This window comes from Bidens hawaiensis, unplaced genomic scaffold (genome assembly GCF_021521415.1).
Source record: "Bidens hawaiensis isolate Kalapana, Puna unplaced genomic scaffold, B.hawaiensis_p1.1 tig00056944_1, whole genome shotgun sequence".
Lineage (NCBI taxonomy): Eukaryota > Viridiplantae > Streptophyta > Magnoliopsida > Asterales > Asteraceae > Bidens > Bidens hawaiensis.
The window spans coordinates 613-24,855 of NW_027500268.1; the positions used below are offsets into that span (position 1 = coordinate 613).

General features: G+C 35.5%; 2 protein-coding genes and 1 pseudogene across 2 annotated transcripts; all 3 read left to right on the top strand.

Annotated features, from left to right (window-relative positions):
• Positions 1–2,848: 2,848 nt before the first annotated feature.
• LOC143601670 (enoyl-CoA delta isomerase 2, peroxisomal pseudogene) lies at positions 2,849–3,583 on the top strand (annotated as a pseudogene).
• A 5,304-nt stretch (positions 3,584–8,887) lies between these two features.
• On the top strand, positions 8,888–11,185 carry LOC143601671 (DNA repair protein RAD5B-like). The gene is made up of 3 exons (XM_077079022.1): positions 8,888–9,019; positions 9,108–9,206; positions 11,011–11,185. The coding sequence occupies exons 1-3, from the start codon at positions 8,957–8,959 to the stop codon at positions 11,131–11,133; spliced, it is 285 nt and encodes a 94-aa protein (XP_076935137.1). The 5' UTR covers positions 8,888–8,956; the 3' UTR covers positions 11,134–11,185.
• A 4,647-nt stretch (positions 11,186–15,832) lies between these two features.
• On the top strand, positions 15,833–16,201 carry LOC143601672 (uncharacterized protein At4g14450, chloroplastic-like). The gene has a single exon (XM_077079023.1). It carries the CDS (start codon positions 15,833–15,835, stop codon positions 16,175–16,177), a length of 345 nt encoding a protein of 114 aa, XP_076935138.1. The 3' UTR covers positions 16,178–16,201.
• Positions 16,202–24,243: the final 8,042 nt, after the last annotated feature.

Here is a 24,243-nt window from a genome sequence, read left to right on the forward strand (position 1 = left end):
CACTTCACCTTTAATCAAATTATAAAACGAAACATGCGAAACAGCAAGATAATTATCCATTTGTTGTTGTGGTTCCCTATGTCCCATTTAGTTTTTTATTATGCGGGAGAGCCGGCCACGATCTCTAGATAGAATAATAAAAAGCCAAAACCTTCCGTCATCTTCCACCTTAAATCTTCTTTGGTTCTGGTTACTTTTTACAAGCTACCCAACAACATGTTTTCGATTTACTTTCATTCCCTCCCCACAGAAACTTCCTTCTTTTAGCCTCCAACATCTCTAAATTTTTAGATAGAGTTAACTTGGGAGTTTGAGACAACCGACTTTAACACAAGTTTGATCCTATTAGCAAGAACTTTAGAAATGGCTACAATGAGATTAATAGGTTGAAATTCTTGAAGCGATGAACGAAGAGCAACAACTTTGGTCGAGAGTTGCTTTTAGAAGAAATTCAGTAAGTTTCCAAAATCAGTCTCAAACATGTACCACGATTGCTTTTATATGCTTTTATTGTTTTGGTGTGTTTATTGTTTTAAACGAACTCATAGAAATCGAGCTAATTGCTTATAACAGCTATTTAAAATTTATTAATAATAAATCAAAAAACAAATCTTTTTTAAAAAAAATTATTATATAAAGAAAAATGAAAAGGAAAAAAAAAGAAAAAAATATAATAAGACAGAAAATGTGAGTTTTTCTAAAAAAACTCATCAATACACTACGTATAGATCTATCCACCACATATTAATAAGCTTTTTTTTTTTTAAACCCATGGTATCTCTAGAAATTCCGTGTACAAAATTATCTTTGTAACAAACAAAATAATAAATGGCATTAAATATCAAGGTAATAAATAGTAAGCTAAATATTAATCAATTCTTTCAACACCTCCACACGATACACCACCACATTTAGGTAGTCTAAACAAAAAAGAAATTAAATAGAAACCAAATCACATCATTTAAATTATAAAATCGCAACCAATAATATTGGAAAAACTGAAATCAATTAGCGCACGACACCAAACTTGAAATAATTTTCAATAATTGGTCTTGAGAATGTATTCAACACTAGTAGATCAATGTTTTAAAAACCGGTTTTTTACTCATACTAAATTAGGCTAAAAAATGGTACAACCGGTTGAACCGGATGGTTCAACCGGCTTATGTAGTTACCTTGCAATTGGATATAATTGTAACTTCAACGGAAAAAATAATCCAAAAATACATGATTACATAATAAAATATAATCCAAAAGTTAATCCATAATTAAAAAAGAATACAACACTGCTTGTTTTTTAAAAATAATCCAAAAGTATACTCGTTTCAACGGTAATCGCTAGGTTAAAAGTAATTTAAAAAAAATATAGCCACAATATATAAAAAATCTCTTGGGCTTAAAACCGGTTTGCCGATTTAAACGGTATTTTAGAAAAAACCGCTGGTTCGATATTCTAGCAAATCGTCCAAAAATGCCGGCCTTAAAATACCGGCTGATATGTGAAACCCAGTATTACCGGTTCAACCGGCCGGTATGAACCGGTATTTAAAACACTCAGATGCATAAATCTCGTTATGAAAACGAGTAATCAATATGGTAGGTAGGTGAAGAGCCTACCATGAAATGGCCTCATGGACAAGCTCCAGCCCAGCAATGTCAACAAAGCCCAACGATGATAGGCCCAATAATACAAGAGGTTCTAAAAGATGGTTTGGAAGGAAACTATTTGCGAGGGAAATCTCATGTGGCACGTCCGATCTAGCGGGTGGCCCAATGCACGCATGACCCGGGATAGAAGGCAATAACCAGGAGATAAAGATCTGCGAATTAACAAGGCCCAAAGGAAAGAAGGACGGGCCAAAGGACTCGACCGGATTAAATAAACCAATAGGCAATGTGTATAAACATCTTCTTCTATAAATAAAGAAGAGATCAGCATGGAAATTCATTCACTAATAATACAAAAATACTCTTTACTCGTTATCAACTCTCGATCTCCATTCTTATAGTTGTTAGGAACCTTCCCCTTCACCCGGAATAGGTTCCAACAGTAGGTATGTGCAGGGGTGAGAAAAAACCGAATTAATCGAACCGAAACCGAATTAACCAAAAAACTTATGGTTATTTTTTTTTGTTTTTTGAATGATCAAATTTTTGGTTTCGGTTCGGTTTTCCATTTTTAAAAACTGAAAAAAAAAACAAATCAAATCGATTGATGGTGGATGAAGATTATGAATATAATGACTACTATGACTAAACTTTAAAGATGAGTAAAATGATGAAAATTGAGAATAAACTTTTAGTGTTTTCTAAACTCTAGCTCTTGTAATTTTATATCGTATGGTTTCACGTAACACGAGCCTATTTTTGTTTTTTGAATTCAATATATACGTAGTACTCTAATATATTAGTACAAGCTTAAAATCTTCATTTTTCATTTTTATTATTTATTTATTTATTTATTTATTTGTTTGTTTTTTTGCAATGTTTGGAAAAAAAATGACTATAACCGAACCGAAACCGAAAATAACCAAAAAAACAAAACTGAACGGTTTTTACATTAAAAAAACCGATAATTTCAGTTTCCATTTCGCCTAATAAACGAACGAAAGTAAACCGTGCTCAACCCCAGACACGTGTGTTCTCATTTAACGACCAAAGTTAGCATCCATCCAATTCAGATTGAGTCCGTAATTTCTCAAAGTTGGGGACTCAACATGCAAAACAAGCAAAGTAGTTCAAATATTTAATTCACAGTTTCAAACACTTATCCAGTTACCCCACAACCCCAATCATCTTATGCTTGTCGGTCTCCGGCCAGATCTATATTAATATTATTATTATTCCCGCCGCCGACATGTGCACTCTAGAGAAACGCGGCAGCCTCTTCATCCTCACCTTAACCGGCAACGATCAGCACCGTCTCAACCCTACTCTCATCGCCTCCATTCGTACATATCTCGCCCAAGTCAAATCCCAGTCAACTCCCGGCGCCGCACTCATCACCGTCGCCGCCGGAAAATTCTTCTCCAACGGCTTCGATCTCGCCTACGCCAAATACAACTCCGGCGGATCTCCGGCGGAGGCCGTCAACCTCCTCCTTCACATGGTCAACCTCTTCAAGGACGTCGTGGCGGACCTGATCTCATTGCCGATGCCGACGATCGCCGCCGTCACCGGCCACGCAGCCGCCGCGGGGCTGATGCTGGCGATAAGTCATGATTACGTCATCATGGGGCGAGAGCGTGGGGTTTTGTATATGAGTGAGGTGGATATTGGGATGACGTTTCCGGAGTATTTTACGGCGTTGGTGAGGTCGAAGGTGGCGAGGCCGGATGCGCGGCGGGATGTGTTGTTGAATGGGGTGAAGGTGAAGGCGGACGAGGCGGTGGCGAAGGGTTTGATTGATTCGGCGTGTGATAGTGGGGAGAAGACGGTGGAGGCTGCGGTGCGGATTGCGGAGGGGTTGGGTAAACGGAAGTGGGATGGTGAGGTGTATGCCGAGATTAGGAAGGGGTTGTATCCGGAGTTGATTGGTGTGCTCGGGTTAGGTACGAAAGATCTGGTTAAGGCTCGGCTTTAGAAGAGTAGAATTGCGGGTGGTTTTAAACGCTTTTATAAAAAGTAAAAAAAAAAGAATGAAAAGTTGGGATGGTTATTGTTATTATATTTTTAAGGTTGTTTGTGGTTAAGGGGTGCGATTATATGGAGTTTTAATAATGTTGAATGAAATTGATACATGAAAGGCCTAAATGATGTATACACCAAATATGGTGTAACTATTTGTTTAGTGCTACTCATAAGGTACAACATTTCCCTTTAATGTTACTTTCTCGCTTTTTCATTTGCATAGATTTAATTTATGTTGAAAGTACGTTTTGACTTGTATAATTTATTTTACATTTAAATCGGACGTTATTATTTTCTTTGGGTGTGTTAAATGTATATACTGATTTTTTAAATAATTATTATTCGAGTATATGTAAACTAAAATAATATTCATTACAATATATAGTTTACTTACATAAATTTCCTTTTATATTGCATCGACTGTAACGGTCCATTCCAACTACCGGTTTTTTGTATCTATGCGGGAGCCGAACATAAATTTGGAAGCTCGGAAATCTCAATATGGGCCTATATACATACATAGGATTATTATTGGAATAAAGACAGAAACTAAGTTGGTGTCACAACAAAAGATTTTGGTTTTGTGTTTGCCTTGTAAGCAAATAGAGACTTTGTTTCAAACATAATATGTGTCGACTCCGCACCCACCCTAAAAACCAAAACCTTACTTTTATTTAACTTATCCTTAAGACCGAAAGACAAATTAAAGGAAAATTCTCAAAATAAGCATTTGTGAAAACAAATTTCTAGTTTTATGTATCATTTACAAAAAATTCCAGAAATATGTATCATAAACTAGTCGTGACGAGTAGTTTGTAGAACTAATTAAAAGTTGCCGCGTGTCCTTAAACTAAACTAAACGTAACAAGGCACATTCACTAGTCATTTACTCGTCACGACTACATATGTTTCATGTCTCGTAATCAACGCCCACGAGTAATTCATAAGTCCGTTAGTTGCGACGAGTAGATTATAAGGTTAAATTAGTCGCGACGAGTTAGCTACTAATAAACTACTCGTGTATGGAATATAAACCGGGTAAACTTGTCGTCGCGACTAAAAGACTTACGAATTACCCCTGGGCGTTGATTACGAGGTATCAAACTTATTTAGTCGTGATGAGTAAATGATTAGTGAATGTGCTCGTTACGGTTAGTTTAAGGAAACGTGGCAAATTTTAATTGGTTCTACAAACTAGTCGTGACGAGTAGTTTGTGATACCTATTTCTGGAATTTTTTGCAAATAATACCTAAAACTATAAATTTGTTTTCATAAATGCTTATTTTGGGAATTTTCACCAAATTAAAACACCTTAGAATGCTGCAAGATTTTTGACATTTGATAATGACCATTCTCGTGTGGAAAATGGAAACAGCACCCTCATCAGAAAATAAAATATAATATAATATAGATAGAATTACAGAAATTGACTCAAATTTCACTAGTTGTTTCTGATCTTCAAAATTGATCTTTTTTGTCCTTTACGTTTCAAAATCCAACAGCGTTTGTCCTTTTCGCCTAATCCGGTTAGATTTTCTCGTTAAGTCAGGTCATGTGCCTTGCACATGAGGGCAAATTAGTCATTTTATCTATTAAATTATAATTAGTCTTCTTTTTCCTCCATAGCCATCAAGCTTTCCAGCAGCCACCACCAAGCTCTCCGGCAGCCACCGCCGCCGTCGTCTTCTTCGACAAAGAAAACCACCTCCACCTCCACTCCCACCGGAAACCACCATGGTCAACCGCATTCCAGTCCACCATGTATATATATATATATATATGTATGCATTAACCCAGATGCCCACCACCGCAGCTATTCTCAGAGAGAGAGAGAGGCTTAACCCAGAAAACTGCCAATATATCGTTCATGTTTTGATTGATTTTTTCTCTGGCTCATCTTCCTCACAAATTCCATACAAAATTCTTGTTTCAATTTAGAGTTTTATTCGGTTAAAGTGTTTTGAAGAACCACTAAGATAACACTTAATCTGAAAGTCATCACACGACTCTCTAAATAATCCAGGTTGTTGTATTGAAATCCCTGGCAGTACTTGTGCTCTTACACATGTTTGGTAAATAATACGATGTTGGCACGACCTGTGTGTGTGTTAGGTGGTTCACACGCTAGCTACTTGTGTTCCCTTATTATGACTTGCTAGCTTGGGGTTATGATAGGTATACATATTAGCATCAATGTATCATGATATCATGTAATATCTGAATGGACATTCAGGACAAATTATTTGGATCTCCAGTCAAGTATGGGAATACCATTATTTAGGACCCATGATGGCGATCGATAGATTCATGACAACCCCCAACATCGATAACCTAAAAGGTTGTGTTTGGACACTTTTACTTATAGTAACAGTCCATAAGTTATGAACTGTTATGACTATCTAGTGAATGGTGATTGAATGTGGATACTGAGGTGAGGTGAGGTGAGGATGATGATGGTATAGTTGTAGTATTGAAATGAGGAATCCTGCTGTGCGTGAATTGAATGACATAAAGAAAAAGTGAAAAACCATTGTTAAGAAACTATTTAGTCAAATGGATGTAAGGCTAATGAACATCAATAGCTAGTGTTCTTATCAAACTTATTTCACAATTGCTAACCAAAGTCATATACTCTTGAAACAGCAATTGCGTGATTCCAAACCCTGTCTTCATAGCGCGTCACATGTCACGTATCATAAGTTCGTAACATTGTAATTCATAACATTGTAAATGTTGGGCTTTAAATTGGGCCCTGTATTAATATGTTTTAGATTCGAATCATAGTGCATGATGTGCTTGAAGTAGTTTAATATTTATTAACTAAATTAACTAAAAATAAACACTAAGTAATACTCTAGACTCTCTAAAACTCGACTAAACTACTAACCGACAAGTGAACCGATCGACTCTAGTAAAGCTAAGTAAGTCTGGATATCGAACCCACGAGACTCTTTAAATTACGTTTATTAGCTAATTAGACTCGACTACAAAACATGACTTGTTAATTATATTTGTTTGGGGGGTTATTTAAGATACTAATTTAATACTATTATTAAATAATATGATAATGAGAAAACTACCTAGGCTAGAATCCCCTAAATTTAAGTAATGAATTGACTCGGGAAAATATTTAGTTATGGACTGGGATCGCAAATTAGACACTTAAAAGAAAACCCGAACAGGACTTAAAAGAAAACCCGAACAGGACCCCTAACCATTCTCAAGAGACACCTATGGATTTCTAACAAGTTTTAATGCACACCAGTACTGAAAATCAAGTTTCCTTACGGTCACCTAATTAATTATAATTTAGTTCATTTATACGAAATCCTACCTTACAGCGCGGAAATTAAAGACAATTTATTATATTTAATTGATTTGATAAACAATAATAAATATCAACCCTAAATGGACTCCTTACGAATAACTAAATCTAGCAAGATTAAATAGTAAAGACTTATCAATAACCTAGCACTTTACATATTTAGGTTAGCAGCACACTTAGGTTTATTCGATAATATTATTCCTATGATCTTATCATGACATCAATCATAAAATAATCAAAAACACGAAGTAACTGACCTAATAGCAATCCTATCATATGACAGACAATAATCAAGAAAAATTATGGAATAAAACTCATCAAACAATCCTAAGCATTCATACGCATCAATTAATTATAACTAAATCTTTTACTAAACCAGAAAAACCATAACGTAAATAAATCCCAAAGTCAAATCAAAACATCAAAGTAAGTTCATCATAAGCTTAGATAGTTCATGCAATTTAGCCTAGCATCTTAAATTTAAGCAAAACAAACAATAAAGAATTCATGGCGTTAAATAAGCGAAAACGAAAGAAACAAAAGATAAAACCCGTGTTCTTCGTCTTCAAACAATATGCGCAACACCAGCTAATTCTTCGACTCCAAAGCTGCTGAAAACTGATATCGGATGCCTCGCGACTCACCAAATTCGTCTGGAACTTCCGGGTATGCTTAAGGGTGAGTTTAGGGATCTTTAAATAGGCAACAGGAGTCCAAAAATACGTAAGTATGTTAAATTTTCTGGAATGTTCTAACATAGGGGCCGCCTCGTGGCGAGCTAGGTTACCCCGGTCGCGCGGCGCCCCGGCATGTAGGGGGGGGGGGTGGCCGGCCGGCCTAGCCGGTCCGGTTCTCTTCCTGGTCCGATCCGGTTTGTTTCTTGATCCTTCGGTTCTCCGGTTCAGCTTGTTTTTGCTCCTTTTTTCGCCCTATTTTCACCATAATTAAAACCCGACACCTAAAACATAAAACCATGTTAGTAGTACACAAATCTTACAAGAAAACAAACAAAACTAATAAAATAATAAATAAAATGTACACGGAATTAATGTATATTAAACGTTATATCAGTGCGTCACATATCACGTATCATAAAACATTGTTATTCACAAGTCATGTTTACATTGTATTTTTAACTTATAAAGTAAAAAAACAAAGGCAAATTGGAAATAAATAATTCCAACTTTTGTGTATTGGCTGATAATAATCTCAATTTTAAAAATCATTACAAGCGGTCCCAACTCTCAACTACTTTTGTCTCACTGGACCTCTGTTAAAAAACACTTAACACTGTTATGTTTTTTCCCGAGTTACAAACCGATGTTTTAGGGCTTTTGATCGGAAGAACGATAGGATTCGATGAAACCACTGAGGGAGTTCAGTGAAACCACTGATAAAATGGTGAGAATTTTTAACTATGATTTTGATTATTTATTTGTTTGGTTATTGGGATTTAAGTCTTATAAGGTTGAAGCAGTTTTTTTGCAAATTGATGTAGTATGTCCATGTTTTGCCTCTAAAAATTTTTGAAAATGTTTTTTTTTTCTTTTTTTTATAATTATTTTTTATTAAGGATAATGAAACAACTGTTTTACCCTTGCATGGTCTTTTAAACGTTTCTTCTACACAAGCTTCATGTTATAAGTCAAAAATTTACCTTTGGTTAAATGTTTGCAGAAAAAGTTGTGAAAATGGTTTTATAGAAACAATAGTGAAAAGACTGATACACTTTTACATTTTAAATGTCTCTTCACAAAAAGTTGTGAACACAAAGGATAGTCAAGAATTTACTTTCTGTTGAACGGTCGCATGTAACCCAACTGTTTGCTTTATGTGTCGCACATTTGAACTTTATTTGTTAACTTGTATAACTGGTCCTTGTGTTTGTTACAAAAAAGGACTGTTTTTACCCCCGTCAAGCTACATTCTTAGAACATTAAGGTTGAATTTTGAGTTAGTTTTTTATATATCTAACTTATGTCATCTTGCAGGTGTTGTTAATGTCCCTAAAGGCTGGTGGTGTTGGCTTGAATTTGACTGCAGCTTCTAATGTATTTCTCATGGTATGTATCCATGTTGACTTTTTGACTTTGACTTTTTATGTTTCTTGATTTGCATACAAAGCTCACATTACTATGCTCATTCTTTTAGGACCCATGGTGGAACCCTGCGGTTGAGGAACAGGCGATTATGAGAATTCATCGTATCGGTCAAAAACGAACCGTTTGTGTTAGAAGATTTATTGTAAAGGTTAGTATAATTTTGTTATTATTTTATCCAAAAAGAAACCCAGATATACTTATCTCAATGTTTCAAATACCACTGAATTATTCATAAACTCTTAACAAATTTGACTTTAGGTAGATTTGACTTTTTTTTATTATTCTGTTTAAGACTTTCAAAACTTTTTCTGCCTAACAAATAGAAAACGGGACTAATAGTATTTGAATATTTCTGGGTCAAATATTCCAATTAGAAAATTAAAACACCTGATTTAAAACATTTTAATTAAATGACTTGTTCTGGTCACCTGCCTCCTAACTTTGACTTTTTATGGTTTTTTTCTCCACATGATTTCAGTTTTTTTTATTAAGAGCAGCCATTTGAATGTAAATATATTAAACCTATGGATTGTTTAGGTTAATGAAGAGGTAGGTCCCAGCAGAGCTCAGTTGGACCCGTAAGACTCACCTTCAACAGGGACGTCTGCGCAAAGGCTAAACTCGCAAGACTCACCTTGAAAAGAGACGTCTGCGCAGAAACCAACTGGATCCGCAGGACCCACCATGCTCAGAGACGTGACGTCCTTACGCGCAGTACGCAAGCTGTTCCCGCAGTCCAATCTAGTTTTTTAGTCTATCTCTACCCGATGGTAAGCAGATCCAATCTATCCGCCCCTCCCATAAGATTCTTTCTTTCTGGCGAAGCAAAGGTTCGCTGGCCACTGCCCTCCGTTCCAAGCGAAAAGACGCCGCGCCTGTTTTGTAAATATGCAGTGACGAATAATTCAGCCAAAAAGTAATAGGAATTAGACCTAACACGATTCCAAAAAGAAAAACTTAAAGCATTTCGTTTTATTTGAAAGGGGAAAAAAGAAATATAGGGTTCCAAACCTAAATAAACATCCGAATCGCCCATGAATCTCAGAAAAGCCTCCCAATGGTTGACGTACTCCGCCTGTTCCCGCAGAAACGGATACTAGCCATCAGGGAAGGCTACCCGCGCAGCAAGGCTACACGCACAAGGCACTTAACTCTTAAATAATTCAGTAATGTCACCTGAAGGAGTGAGCAAGCCGGGAATACTCCCGCCCAAAGCCGGGAAAACTCCCGCCCAAATGAGCCAGTCCGTACGATACTGGAGATCTTTTGTACTGTACCTGACGAGGTATGGACAAAAGATCTGACCAAAGCTGCGACAGCTCACTGACAAACAGTACAACGAGCAGTACGCTCTACTACTTTATGTCACTATCAGCCGCTGCTTACTCACCAACCTGTCGTAGCACGTGCGTAGCCTGCAGTTGGTGGAAAAGGAATAGTACACAGCCGACCTGGTCACTATCAGCCGCTGCCTACCCACCAACCACCAACATGGCACGTACGTAGCCCACAGTTGGCAGAACAGGAATACTATACAGCCGGCTGTACCTGCTTGAAAACCTACCTTTGGCTATAAATACTCCAACAATTTGGAACGGTATAATCATCTTATCCCATCTCATACCATCATATCTGCTCTAGTCATTTCTCTTAATATACACTTATATTCAAGAGCAATCTAGTCTGATTCTCACGCCGGAGGGTGGTCACAAGGAGGTTACCCCCCCTTCTCAGTGACGAGCACACGGTGTCTGTTTTGCAGGTCATCTGAAGAACAACCATCTTTGCCGGACCTAACCCCTCGTGGAAAACATCTACTTAACCCCCAGATTATCCGTAATCTGCCCGGGGTCACTTAGTGTTTTTTCAGTTAAAGATTTTAGTAGATTTACTATTTATGCTTTGAAAATGATTTTGACTTTTTGTTTGATTTAGTTTTGACCTTCGTGTAGGATACTGTGGAGGAACGAATGCAACAAGTTCAGGCGAGGAAGCAGCGGATGATAGCTGGAGTTCTTACCGATGAGGAAGTTCGGTCAGCTCGGCTTGAAGAACTTAAGATGCTCTTTAGATGATTTAGTTTTGGTTTGTAATGATTTCTTATTTTTGAAATGGAAATACATTTGGTTTAGGTTATGTTTCTGTTTTGATGTAATGCTTCACTCTTTGTAAATTTTGTTAAGTGAAAATCAAAGCAACTCGGATGGTTTAGTCGGTTTATGATACGTGCGGTTTGGCTTACGGTTTGGTTTTGATAATTTACTGGTTTAACATATGTATTATAGTTGCAAGTATTAAGACTTATTATTTTGTAACTCACTAATTACATTTGGTCAATAATTGAAAACTTGACTATACTCCAAAATGAAATAGATAGCATAATCGAAATATCACTTTCTGTCAGAATAATCCACAAACACAGCACTTAATTGCAAATAAATAAATAATAAATAAAAGTCAACAATATAGGAAAAAATTAAAATTTTTAAAAATCCTCATGGCGATCCATATTTTCACTAATTTATATGCAAACTGGTCATTTAACCTATTCGTCTTGCATCACAAAGTCGGGGCAAGTCCTATAGCTAGCTTGAGTAAAGCTAGGGTTTAGGGCAAGTCCTATAGCTAGCTTGAGTAAAGTATGTTTACAAGGTCGAGTATTCTCCGAGTACTTGGTACAAGGTATGTCGTCGAGGGGAGTTTCTTTAACTACGCCTAGTTACTAAGAATCGATCAAAGGTGGTTAACCTCAGTCAGAATCTTGTCGGTGAACTTACGCCGATTTTGACTTAAAAAATAAAACATAATTCATATTTCTATAATATTAAGAACAAATATCATTTTCTTTTAATTAATGATTAACAATTTTTAGAATAATTTGTCATTTAAAAATGTATTTCTCTTATTTATATTGATATTCACATATTTTGTTATAAATATTGGTAAACTAATGATATTTGGCATATATATAATACCCAAAAATTAATTTTTATTATATTTACCATACCCGGGTACTCTCCGAGTACTCCGCATACACCCAACTCTCCAGTCGGTCGCATAGGGTCCGCCTAGCGACTTTTTCAACTATGATAGAAAACAACGTATTAATAAAACTATAGTTCATCAGTAACTTAAAAAGCGTGTTGTGGACATTCTCACACATGCTCAATCTTTTCTCAAAAGTTTTTTAATCCTTTTTTTTCCATTTGCTACACATCTCTCTCTTTCCATATACATAAAATCCATTTGTTTCACAATTTTCATTTTTAGTAGTTATATATATACTATATATAAGTCACTCATTTTGATATAGATTCTACAAACATCAATTATACCCAGTAAAAATCTCATCAATAGCAAATCTATTAGTAAGGTATGTAGAGGGTGAGATGTAGACAAACCGTACATTTATCTAAAAGAATAGAGAAATTGCTTTCAAAAAGACCCTCAGCTCTAAATTCTAAATTATATAATTTGACATACGGAAGTACGGAACACTACACTCGCTCAATATGTGACAAAAGGCTGGTAGCTATTGATACATAGAAAGAAAATTCTTCACTAATGCAATATCACATTTGTTCTATCAAAAGAAATTACTACTACGACGGTCGCTGCTCGAAATAAGTAGTATTTTTTAACATTGAAATTTGAAAGAGACTTGAATTTATTTTTTGTTTTGCGCCTCCAAAATTGTTAGGCTGTGCACAAAATTAACAACTTTAAATTAGAGTTTTGTAAGAAACAGCTGTAAAAACTGTACACATTTTAGATTTATATAGGTAAAAGAGACTATTTATTTTAAAGTAAAACAAAGTAATGAATTAAAAACTATCAAACTAAAGTTAGAAAAAATAAAAAAGAAAATAATTGGAGTGAACTTACATCATGTTGAAAATGGTTACACCTACGTGGAATAAAGTTGTTTAATATGAGGTTTCTAGAGCAACACGTGTTTCGACCATCACGTATCGCATGAAACAAAACGGTAATATAAGACCTGACATCAGATCGGTGACACGGGGGTAGTGCATGAATTATATGCTGCGATGGCCGTTGGATTGGGCATGCAAGTCAAAGATCCGGAAGCATATATTGACTCTGAAATCTTATCTTTAAGCATGAGGTAATATATTAATTTCTGATAAAGAATTTATTTTTTTATTAAATATTGTTACAAACTTCATTTAAACCAGTTGCTTTCAACTCCAACGTTACTACAAAAACGTGACGAGAAGTCGGCCGATATTGGTTAAACTTGCGTGTTACGGTGAAGACATGTTAGGAATTTGGTTGGTGTTTAGCTCGGTTTGTTATGAGAATAATCTAAATAAAATCAAAGTTAACTATTAATATTATTAAACTTAATTCAAGTTTGTGAACGATATAACAAAATTGTTAAACCTAGAGAATTTAAGTTGCTAAATGAGCAAATTTGTAAAAACACAGAAAAAGAAATGTAACATGAGAGTATTCACATACCATCCACTAGTGTTATAAAAATCATAAGTTGCTAGTCGGGCGATGGGGTGGGGACTAGCGGTTAATCAGATCAGACTTTAATGTATAATTTTCAGTTTTATATATATACACGCACACATTTTTATATGTAATTTTCAGTTATATACATACATAAACACATTTTGGCCGAAATCTCACTAGAAACCGCTGATTTTTGTTAGAATATTGCCGGAAACTGCTGATTTTGACTGGAATCTCGTCAAAAACCGTCGAGTTTGGCCAGAATCTCGTCAGAAAAAGATGATTAAATACGATTAACCCTGAATTTGACTGGATTTGGCCATTGACCGATTAGCCCCAAATTAATCGGTGAAGTAGAGACTAGCGTTTAATCGGGGACTAATCGGTGCCTAGTCGGGATTTTTGCAACACTACTATCCACCATATTCAGTGAGCGGTGTTTTTATAATATAGAGAGTAATTTAAAATGTTGTGAGTGGAGAAGAGAGAAAGATTTTTTTGTAAATCTGAAAAGTTACTGTTCACCCCATATAATTTTTAGTATTTGTTGAAAGTGGTTGTGAGTGAATAAAAGATAAAATGTAATAATAAAAGTATAAAAAAATATTATTTAATTGAAAATAAGAGAATGCAATATTTTTTTAGTGTAATTTTGAATTTAAATACAAAGGAAGGGATGTGAAAGCTCTTAAGGATTCAAACAAGATAATCACATTTAAGCCTTAAGATTAAACTAACACCAACTTAGTCATTCCTCCAAACCATTTACTTAGTTGTATTTTGAATCCATGTATACATAGTAAAACTAGGTCTAATTAATCATCTAGATGTTGCATATTTGCGTAGCAAAATGATCATGTGTCATATGCAATTTAAACTTAAAAAGTATGAAAACGCCATTAGTAAATGCAATTTAGCTCTTGAAGTTACTCCTTAATACAACAAGGCGTTTGACCTCACTATAAGTTTCCAGCACAACTTCGTCTTCTAAATTTGGTGCATCATCAGATAGTTTAAGACATGAAAATAAAACTATTTGCTTTTCGTAGCAAGCAAAACACAAATCTTACTTCTTCATAAAATGTAAATTACAACAAAATCATTAACTGCACCTCTTCGTTATGACTTTGTTATCAATATTCACCAAGGCCAATTAAGAAAGTAAAACAGTACCATGGTAGAAGACTACTTTCAATGCTATTAAATTTTATAACACAAACACATTACTCCTGTCACGGTGAGCACTGTTGGGTTTTTTACGTGATCAACCTCCGATATGGGTATAAGTGTTCGTTGAGAATGAAAGAAAACAAGAGTACTAAATGCTTAAGCAGCGTGGTCTCTAAAGAGCATTGAATGTCTCTTATAAGAGAAATGACACTTACATGCGTTATCGAACACCAATATCCGACAACATTAAATGCCCTTCATCGTCACTTTCTGTCGTCAGCGTTTTAGGGTTGCGCTATGTTTTACCTATTCACATACTTCTTCTAATGGGCAATGCCATTATCCACTAGGTATCTGGTTGTTACTAAAGATCTGTTTGTCTGATTTGATTTTAAACATTAAATAAACGAGAGGTTCCCATTATAATATCTTTAGTCCATGTTATTAACAAAACCCAGACTGTCATATAGCCCAATTGTGCTGACGAGTCCAAGTTTAATTAATGTTCCTAACTGACCAACTGCTTATTTTTCATTGGTTCATTTCAATTAAGGGTCTAACCGTCTAATCACGTAAATGAATCACCGGTTATTCAGTTAATATATCTAGAACCCTAAACTAGTCCCTAACGATGCAATCTATTAAAATCAAACCGGTTGAGACAACTTCCGGTTTGACCGGCTGGTACGGTCAAGATTCCAAAACACAATCCGACATTCCAAAATCTTAACACATGCACTTCCACATAACCATACATACAACAATTGAAAAAATAAAAATAAAAATAAAAATAAAAATAAAACCGTAGGGAACTGGCTGAGCTGTTTACAGCTGTAACCCCAAGCTGTTAGATCCAGCTAACAGTCAGTCAAACCACGGCTTCTTTTCTCTATTGTATTATATAAACCGAGTTTTAACACAAGCCGAGCCAAGCCACCAATAAACTAACATTTTTATAAACTTTTGACTGCTTATCATCGGCTCAGCGTGCTTACCACACGCATCTGACTCTCTATAAATACACACATACACATCAACCGCATAATAATACAACCATTAACAATTTCATTTTATTTCTATTGAAAACCCTAAATCCCCAAATTCTCAAATCAAATCCAATTTATGGCGGACAAATCGAAGAGGCAACCGAGTAGGTTACAGCGGCGAGCACCGGTGTCGATACAGGTAGCTCCGGCGAGTCAGTGGAATGCGGCGATTCCGTTGTTATCTCCGCTAGTGACGTCACCGGAAGCGAAGATGAGTTGTGCTAATAATAATAATAATCAAGAGGAGTGTCGGAGAGCTGTGAATAGTGATAATAATAATAATAAGGTTGTGTTGGAGCCGGAGGAGGCTCCGATTGTGTATAAGAAGTGGCAACATCCGGCGGCTCCGTTTTATTATGAGCCGGCGCCGGCGATGACGGTGCTGCAGTCGATCTGTAGCGGTGGTGTTGATAGGAGTTGATGACGTCACTTGCATTTGAGATTTCTAGTTTTTTTTTTCTTTTTTATTTTAGATCTAACGGTGAATGATTTTATCTGTTCATGCTTTTGCTAATTAATTTTTTTTTTCATATATAAAGAGAATTTGTATTATTTCCAATATAGAAGCCATATAATATTTCATTAGTTTAAGCAATTTAAAAGAGTCAATGTTAGATGACAGAAAAACGGTGACATACATTTGAGCCAATATTGGAAATTTAATCGCTTACTAACTTCGCACCTACTTTTTTAGGTTTTGAGATTAGTACGGTACCAGAATCGAGCTCATCCATGCACTTGAGGTCAGGATTTGTACTGTATCAGAATCGAGCTCGTCCGTGCATGTGACTATCGGTTGTTTATTGTGTGTGTTCACTCGTTTAGAATCTGTCTTTTCTAACAGATAAATATTCATATGAATGTTATATAAGGACGTGAATGAGATAGACACTCATATCGGATATAGATGCCAATGAAGTAACTTCATAAATCAATGTGTGTGATCACAAGATCGACTACTTAAGTGAGGGTGATAGTTCTCGGTTTATTAACTATCAGCCAGTTAAAGACGAGTTAGGTCGGCTTTTGTGAGATGGTAGAACTTTGTTGTTCCACATATCACATTACACATTACAGTTATGCTTATACTTTATATTACTTTCATATTAGAACATATAAGCTTTTTAACAAATTAGTTAAATGCGGATACTATGTGACTGGTAATGCACATTTGTGTGTTATTGGAGTCTTATTAGGTGGCTTGTGGTATATAGCATGTGCGGAAGTCGCATTATGTTTACGATAGTATGTTCAACCTCGAACAACAGCTTGTCACCACGTTCTCAAATTAAAAGAAAGACGACACTCATTATGTGTTATGCCCAATCCAATCATTATACCTTTTAGACGATATACACGTCCTTTTTAGTTTTCAGTATGTTAATAACGTTTATACGTTTTTATGCAATCCATTTTTCTCTAAATGAGAAAGAACTTGAATAAAAAAAGCATAAAATAACAGGTTAATATATACACATCAAATGATCGGTGTGTGTGTGTGGGTTGGGTAGGGGGGGGGGGGGGGGGTTGAATTATGTTTATAGAACAGTGCCAGTCGTTGATCTACGTTATCTTTAAGTAATTTAGGTTAAGTAATTACATGACTAAAATAGATACGCTTTACCAACATTATTTTCAAGTAACTTCTATATTTGGTTTAGCATTATTGAGAACCTTGTTTATTTATTACTAATGTTGCATATAAATAATTTTAGAGAAACATTGTATGAACGTATTGATTTAGGTGTACAAAACAACTTAAGTCAAGAGCTATAAAACGCCTATAATTCGTAGCAATATGTAAATTTTCTATTTCTAGCTTTATTATTATTTATTTGTGTACATCTACCTTTTCCATAAACGTACAAACAAATTTTCAAAATCCTATTCCATCCCAATTACAAGCTATATATAGAAATTAGAAACCTAGGAACAAAGCAAACCCAACATTTTTATTATCAAACACATCTCTTCCGTTTCAACAAGTCTTTTATTGTTATTAAATAAGACAAGTAAAAAAACAAGGGGGGAACCTTTACAAGGACAGTGATTTTATTGACACAATATCGGAAAATAAGATATGTTTTAAATAGTATATGCATGTACTAAAACAGAAGATCAATTACTTTAAGAGGGAGATCTCATGGACTGACAACTAGTCAAAACACGTGGGTGGAATCACTCAACGCATCATCAACTAAACCTTCAATGAATTGTGTTTCCGAAATGATCGAAGATTAAGCCACCCTCTCTTCGTTGGGTATAATAGATTGTATGTACTTCACGTGCCACCTTCCCGAATGTGTTCTCATTATAGTTTTTGACACCATATCCTCCAAACGTCATCCTCGTCCACCTCCCAAAGAAACTAAACCGTTTGTTTTAGATCCCAAAGTAATTGTCATAGAAATAAAATTAACTACTAAAAAGACAGATATAATTGGTTAGGAAATTCATGTACGGTAATAGAGTTATAAAGATGTTATGAACTTTTTAACACCAACAAAAACGTTGGAATATATACTATAAGCGGGATAAAAGAGCACCACAACCGTAAATCAGTATAACCTAATACGTAAACATGTATACATATTACACGAGTGAATGGTGATGCACCCATTACTCACAAAAAATGATAGTTACCGATGCTGTGTGTATAACTTATATTTACATATCCATTATTAGTAAAACAAGATTTTGTATCCTTTAATATAAGTAAACAACAAGATGCTTAACAAAAAAGAATTACATGATATTTTTCAAAATCATAAAGATAAGTTTCACTATTATTATTATTATATTTATTAGACAAAGTTCAAAGTAGTTGCGGTTTTAGGAAGTAGAATTAATGAGAAGGATAATAATAGCATATTCAACCCTCACTGAAGAACCACTACCAGGTCGTAAATTTGGGCCATGAAAAATTTATGACATTTACACTTTTCCACGATCCCGTTATAGCCCAGTTAGTATAAAAATTATTGGATCTTTAATTTTGAATTAATGTAACAAGGACTGACTGTTCGAAACAAATTGACCCTTCCCACGGGGCTAATAATATATTACTATTACTAATATATATAAAAATGAAGTTTGGGACGCTGGACTATGATTGGTCCATTTAGCAAGATTTCATTGAACCATATTTTTTTGGTTTGTTTTTTGTTTTAAACTTTGATAATTATATTTCTAATTATCTTTGTTATGTTTGTTTTTTATTAGTTTAGTTCTAATACCAATATACCGTAACGGATGTGATAAAAACTGACATAATTTGCAGACTTAGCGCATTTTGTTTTAGTTATACTACCGTAACGAAACTGACCGAATGACAATTCTTTTTTTTAGTCCGGTTTTATAACGGACGTGAAAAACCCAACCAAATTTGCATAGACTCACCGCCAGGGACCAACAACGTTCGGGTTTTACCAACGCTTGAGTTTCACCGACCAACGCTATCCCAATGTTCCATCTCAATTTTTATAACTTTTTTTTTTGTTTTAGTTTTCGTACAATAACACATGTAACAGAAACTGACCGAATTCACGTCAACTTACCACCTCAACACTTAGGACCGGTAATGCTTGTGTCTTACCAACGTTCGGATTTACCAACCTGCCCGGCGCAACGGGTGAAAAATTAGTTTCTAATATTTTTTAATTTAACTATCATGCACAAAGTTTTCTAAAAAAAATTATTTTTTTTTTAATTTTGTAAAGAGCACAACAGAAAACTGAAGTCTATGATTCTATTCTATGATGAGAACAGAGAACTTATTATCATCTGGGTTAGCAAGGCCAAGGGCTACGTTTGGGCTGCAAGTAGTAGGCCCAAATAAATCATTTAGGCTCAGTGGCCCGAAGGAAATCAATTTGGTTGCATACAGTAGGCCCAAGGATCAGAAAAACTGTAAGAGTACTTAAAAGTTTAAAATAGTGTCAGGTCAAACAAAATAAAGGTTTTGATTTTAATAATCATTATTGAATGGCATTGGCTGAATAATCAATATTTATTTTATTGTCATTGGCTGAATAATCTATATTTATTTTATCGTCACTGGCGGTTAAAAAAAAAGTTGGCCTCCTATTTTCTCCTGTTAAAAAGGATTTAACGACATTATACTTTTTTTCTAATTTCAAACCAATGTTTAAGGGATTTTAATCGGAAGAAAGATACGAGTCGATTGATATAAAACTTAGTTTGAAACGGTATTCCAAAACGACGAAACAGTGCTTTAATTCGGGTGTTTGAACTTACAATTAACAAAAATTAAGCCGTTTCGAGTTATGTTTTGCATCAATCAACTCGTATCCTCATTCTGATCAAAAACCCTAAAACATTAGTTTGAAATTCGGAAAAACTAAAAAATATAATGCCGTTAAGTCCTTTTTAAGGGAGAACCATTAGGGGCTAACTTTTTTAAATTTGGGACCACAATGACTATAAAAGAATTAGGAATTATTATCGACCAATACCAGTCAATAGGGATTATTTAAATCCAATAAACCTAAAATAAATGCTAATGATCTAATGGATAATATTTGAAAGGCATCTGCCATTCTAATCTTATTTTAATTAGTCATATTATTACCAAACTTAGAACACGGCATGATTCGAACCAAAAATTGGATGTATGCTAACGCTCTAATGGATAAGGCTTAAGAGTTAAGTAGGCTTATTTCTCCATTTTTTGGTAACAAAAATAGAACGGTTTTATATAAAACCTTTTGTTTTTGGAATACAGTAGATATAGCGTAAAGCTATACAGTTGTAAAAATCAATCTTTTACCATTCTCTTATCAATTAAAATTGGTGCAACTGAGAATGGTTACTTGTTTCTCTTTCTCTCCTCTGTGCCTATAAAACCAAACCTTTTGAATGGTTTTTTCTTCATTTCCACTGTCATTTTTAGAGCTTTTGCCTATCATTTACATTCCGATTAAGAGCTTTCGTCTTTGTCCCTGAATTCCGTGCTTAAAGTAACCATATTGTTCGATTCGCAATTGTATGTCTGATAACCCAGACACCACAATTTTCCCTAGTAAAGGCCGTGTAAAATCAGTGGTTATGTCTACTTTGAAGAAAACCGGCAAGGGTACTCGGGTTGCCGAGGCCTCGTCGGAGGAGGGAGGGAAGAACAAGGCGGTGAAGAGATGGGATGAGATTCCCTGCAAGTTGAAACAATCTGATTTTGATAATCTCATCGCCTCTCAGGGTTTTCTCCCTGAGTATGGTTGTCTGCTCCCGGCGACCGGGCAAACGGCGGCGGATCCTCCCGCCGGCTATATCTCCTTATATTCTCACTTTTTCACCCACTGTAATCTTCGTCTTCCGATGACGAGGTTTATAGGTGCGCTCCTCCAATTTTACGGGATTCATATATCTCAAGTCCATCCCTGTGGATTAGTGCGCATGACGCATTTTGAGTTCATGTGCAAAGCTCAGCGCGAGGAGCTGTCACACCCTCAAAATCCACTAACGGAGTTTTACCGTCAGAGGGTGTGAACTAACAGGATCGGATTCATTAGTTATAATCAAACCATAAAACAAAGTTTCAAATCCATGAAAACGTTTACGAGTAATTAAATGCGGAAGCGTAAAAACCATAGAAACCAATGTTGCGTCACGCAGGACGACTTAAAACCCAATGATAACAGTTTAGAATAAGTTTGCATAATTAAAAGTGTTTCAAGCAATGCATGATCCTAAACCGCGTGCCCGCCTCGGCTACCTGAGAATAACATACTAAAAGTGTCAACACGGGGTTGGTGAGTTCACAAGTTTATATAAAATAAAGCGTTTAGCGTTTGCGTTCAGCGTTTTGCGCTTCAGCGTTTTGCGTTTCAGCGTTTTGCGTTCAGCGTTTTGCGTTAAGCGTTTTGCGTTACCAGATAGTGTTATGTCAATTATATATCTATAGGTAGCTAGCCTATAAAACAAGTATTACTAAGTGTTCGACACCGAAGCTGACTGTTTATCATTTGCCTTGCCACCAGGTCTATCCCGACCATGGTATGTGTTTAGCCAAGATTACACCCACTCGACCTCCAGTCGAGTTTAGCGTTGGGTGGGGTTTGTCAAACCCAGTAGTACTACTCAACAATGACTCGCTATTATCCAATATTAAACGATTCGATGTGAATGAAGGACTTTAGTTAACGCGTTTGCCACTTAGTCTTTACAAGTGATATATAATCTATATTAACAAAATCTTAAATGCGTTTTCGGAGTATGTTATCTCCCCCAAGTGAAAAGCGTTTGAAAACAGTTTAAAAAGGGGTAAGTGAAACTCACTGTTTGCGAAGTATTCCCAAAATAATTCACCAAGATGCGCGTCACAGAAAAACTCTCTCTAGCGTTCTAAAACAACAAAGAGATTTTTCTAAGTGTCGGAATATTATCGAGTCTCTAGACCCGGCACATAATACCTATGCACACAATGTGTTTCGTGTTTCGTTTGTGAATCGTGTGTGACTTTAACAAGTACATTCGTGATACAATACATGTGTGAACAATTATTTACGTGTCATGTATTAATAATGTACATAACTAGCAATTATTCCCCGCAAGGGTAATTTGGCCAAAACACGACAACTATTTAGCAAGTATTCCCCACATGGGCAATTTGGTCAAAACATAACAATTATATAGCAAGTATCATGTTTCATGCATCTTCACAAAATTCAACAGCTAGTTTCACCGAGACAGAAATTCTACTTGAAATATTATACTATTCCACTGATCATAGCATCTCAATTAATTCATCAAAAATCATCACAAAAGCATACATGTATTAGGTTTCCAGAACATGTTTTATTTTATTTTTATTCCACATAGGTTTCTCACAATGATCAAAACATTACAGCAAACTCATAACAGTCAAATTCATGCGCAACAGAATGTTATTTGAAATTCCCGTTAAATGAAAAATCCAACAAATGCAAGACCACTTGGGTTAGGTTCCTAACTCAACAAGTCAACTTCCAGAAGTGGAACCAACCCAATTGGTCTCGTAGTTCATGAGATATAACATTTACAAAACAACCTAACAGCAGGTCTAACAACTCAGCTTTGCACAACGTTTTTGTAAAATCATAAAAGTTAACTTTTACACGTCAAAAAATTGCAAATTTATATTCTTTAGAAACTAGACTCAACCTAGTTTACTGTAGTATCAATAATCTCAACCAATTTTCAAATTTACACCCCGTTACAGTCAATTAAACATCAATAACACAATCTGTCCAGAAACTGTTTGCATCCAAACTTAACATATTAACTATCTATGGACCATCATTCATTCATATAACACTCTAGACTCCATAATCACCATCCATGCACATCAATTACACATTACATACATGATTAGGGTTTTTGTTTGAACTCAAATCAAAGACACAAGCAATTAACATGTAACAATATCCATTCTAGTTATCAAATCATCATCAAATCAACAACAATCATATGAACACATTACACACATAAATCGGCCCCTAGGGTTTTCAATTAACCCATTAAACATCGAAATTAAGTATAAGGGATGCAAGGGATAGTCGTTTATACCTTCCTAGCACCTTAATCTTCAATCAAAAGCTTGAAAACTTGGTTGTATGTGTGTGTGTGAATGGCGGCATCCGTGAGGAGGGGGGGGGGGGAAAGGAGTCCGATCGGGGTAGAGGAGAGGAGAGAAAGAATGAGTTAGGGTTTAGGTTTATTATTATTAATAATAATAATATGTTACACTCAAGTCCCTCAACTTTCAATTGTTGTTTTTCTAGCTTAACTAACTAGTTCTAGTACATTGAGTTAACGTTTATAACGATGTTATCACACAACACATAAGTCTAACACATAATTATCACATAATTACTGTTTTGACGTTTTTCGTTTATTCACCAATTGTTTGCGTCAACTCGTTTGCGTTTCGGTGCAATTTCCGAAAGACTACACATGTAGTAAGTGTTAAGCGTCATTTAAACCCTAGTTTAAATGTAATGAGGTGTGCGTTATAGATTCAGTGATCTTTAAGTTTGAATTGACGGAGTTGAGTTAACGGAGTTAACCTGAAATTGACGATTGTCACATCATTCCCATGTTAAAGAATTTTCGTCCTGAAAATTTGAGTCAAGTCGTGATGAGTGTCTGAAAAAGTAAGAAAAATTTTCAGTTTGTCATATCATCCCCTAGTAGAAAGAAATTTCGTCCCGAAATTTAATTCATACCTCCGGTGATTTCTGACGGTTTGTCGGGTTTCGCGGTTTTCTGTGTTTGGTCAGCCCTTCCAAAAAGGTGAGGATACTTTTTCATCATTTGATCCTCGCGTTCCCACGTGAACTCCGGTCCACGTCTCGAGTTCCAACGAACCTTAACGATTGGAATCTTGCTGTGCTTGAGTGTTTTGGTTTCCCAATCCAAAACTTCGACTGGTTCTTCAATGAAGCATAGCTGTTCATCAACTTGCAGTTCATCCAAATGGACTACTTGGGT

Excerpts from the sequence above, each read along its gene's own strand:
- LOC143601671 (XM_077079022.1), top strand. The coding sequence starts at position 8,957 with ATGTCCCTAAAGGCTGGTGGTGTTGGCTTGAATTTGACTGCAGCTTCT. Across the intron at positions 9,020-9,107 it reads CTTCTAATGTATTTCTCATG|GACCCATGGTGGAACCCTGC; the intron begins GTATGTATCCAT and ends TCATTCTTTTAG. Across the intron at positions 9,207-11,010 it reads TTAGAAGATTTATTGTAAAG|GATACTGTGGAGGAACGAAT; the intron begins GTTAGTATAATT and ends ACCTTCGTGTAG.
- LOC143601672 (XM_077079023.1), top strand. The coding sequence starts at position 15,833 with ATGGCGGACAAATCGAAGAGGCAACCGAGTAGGTTACAGCGGCGAGCA.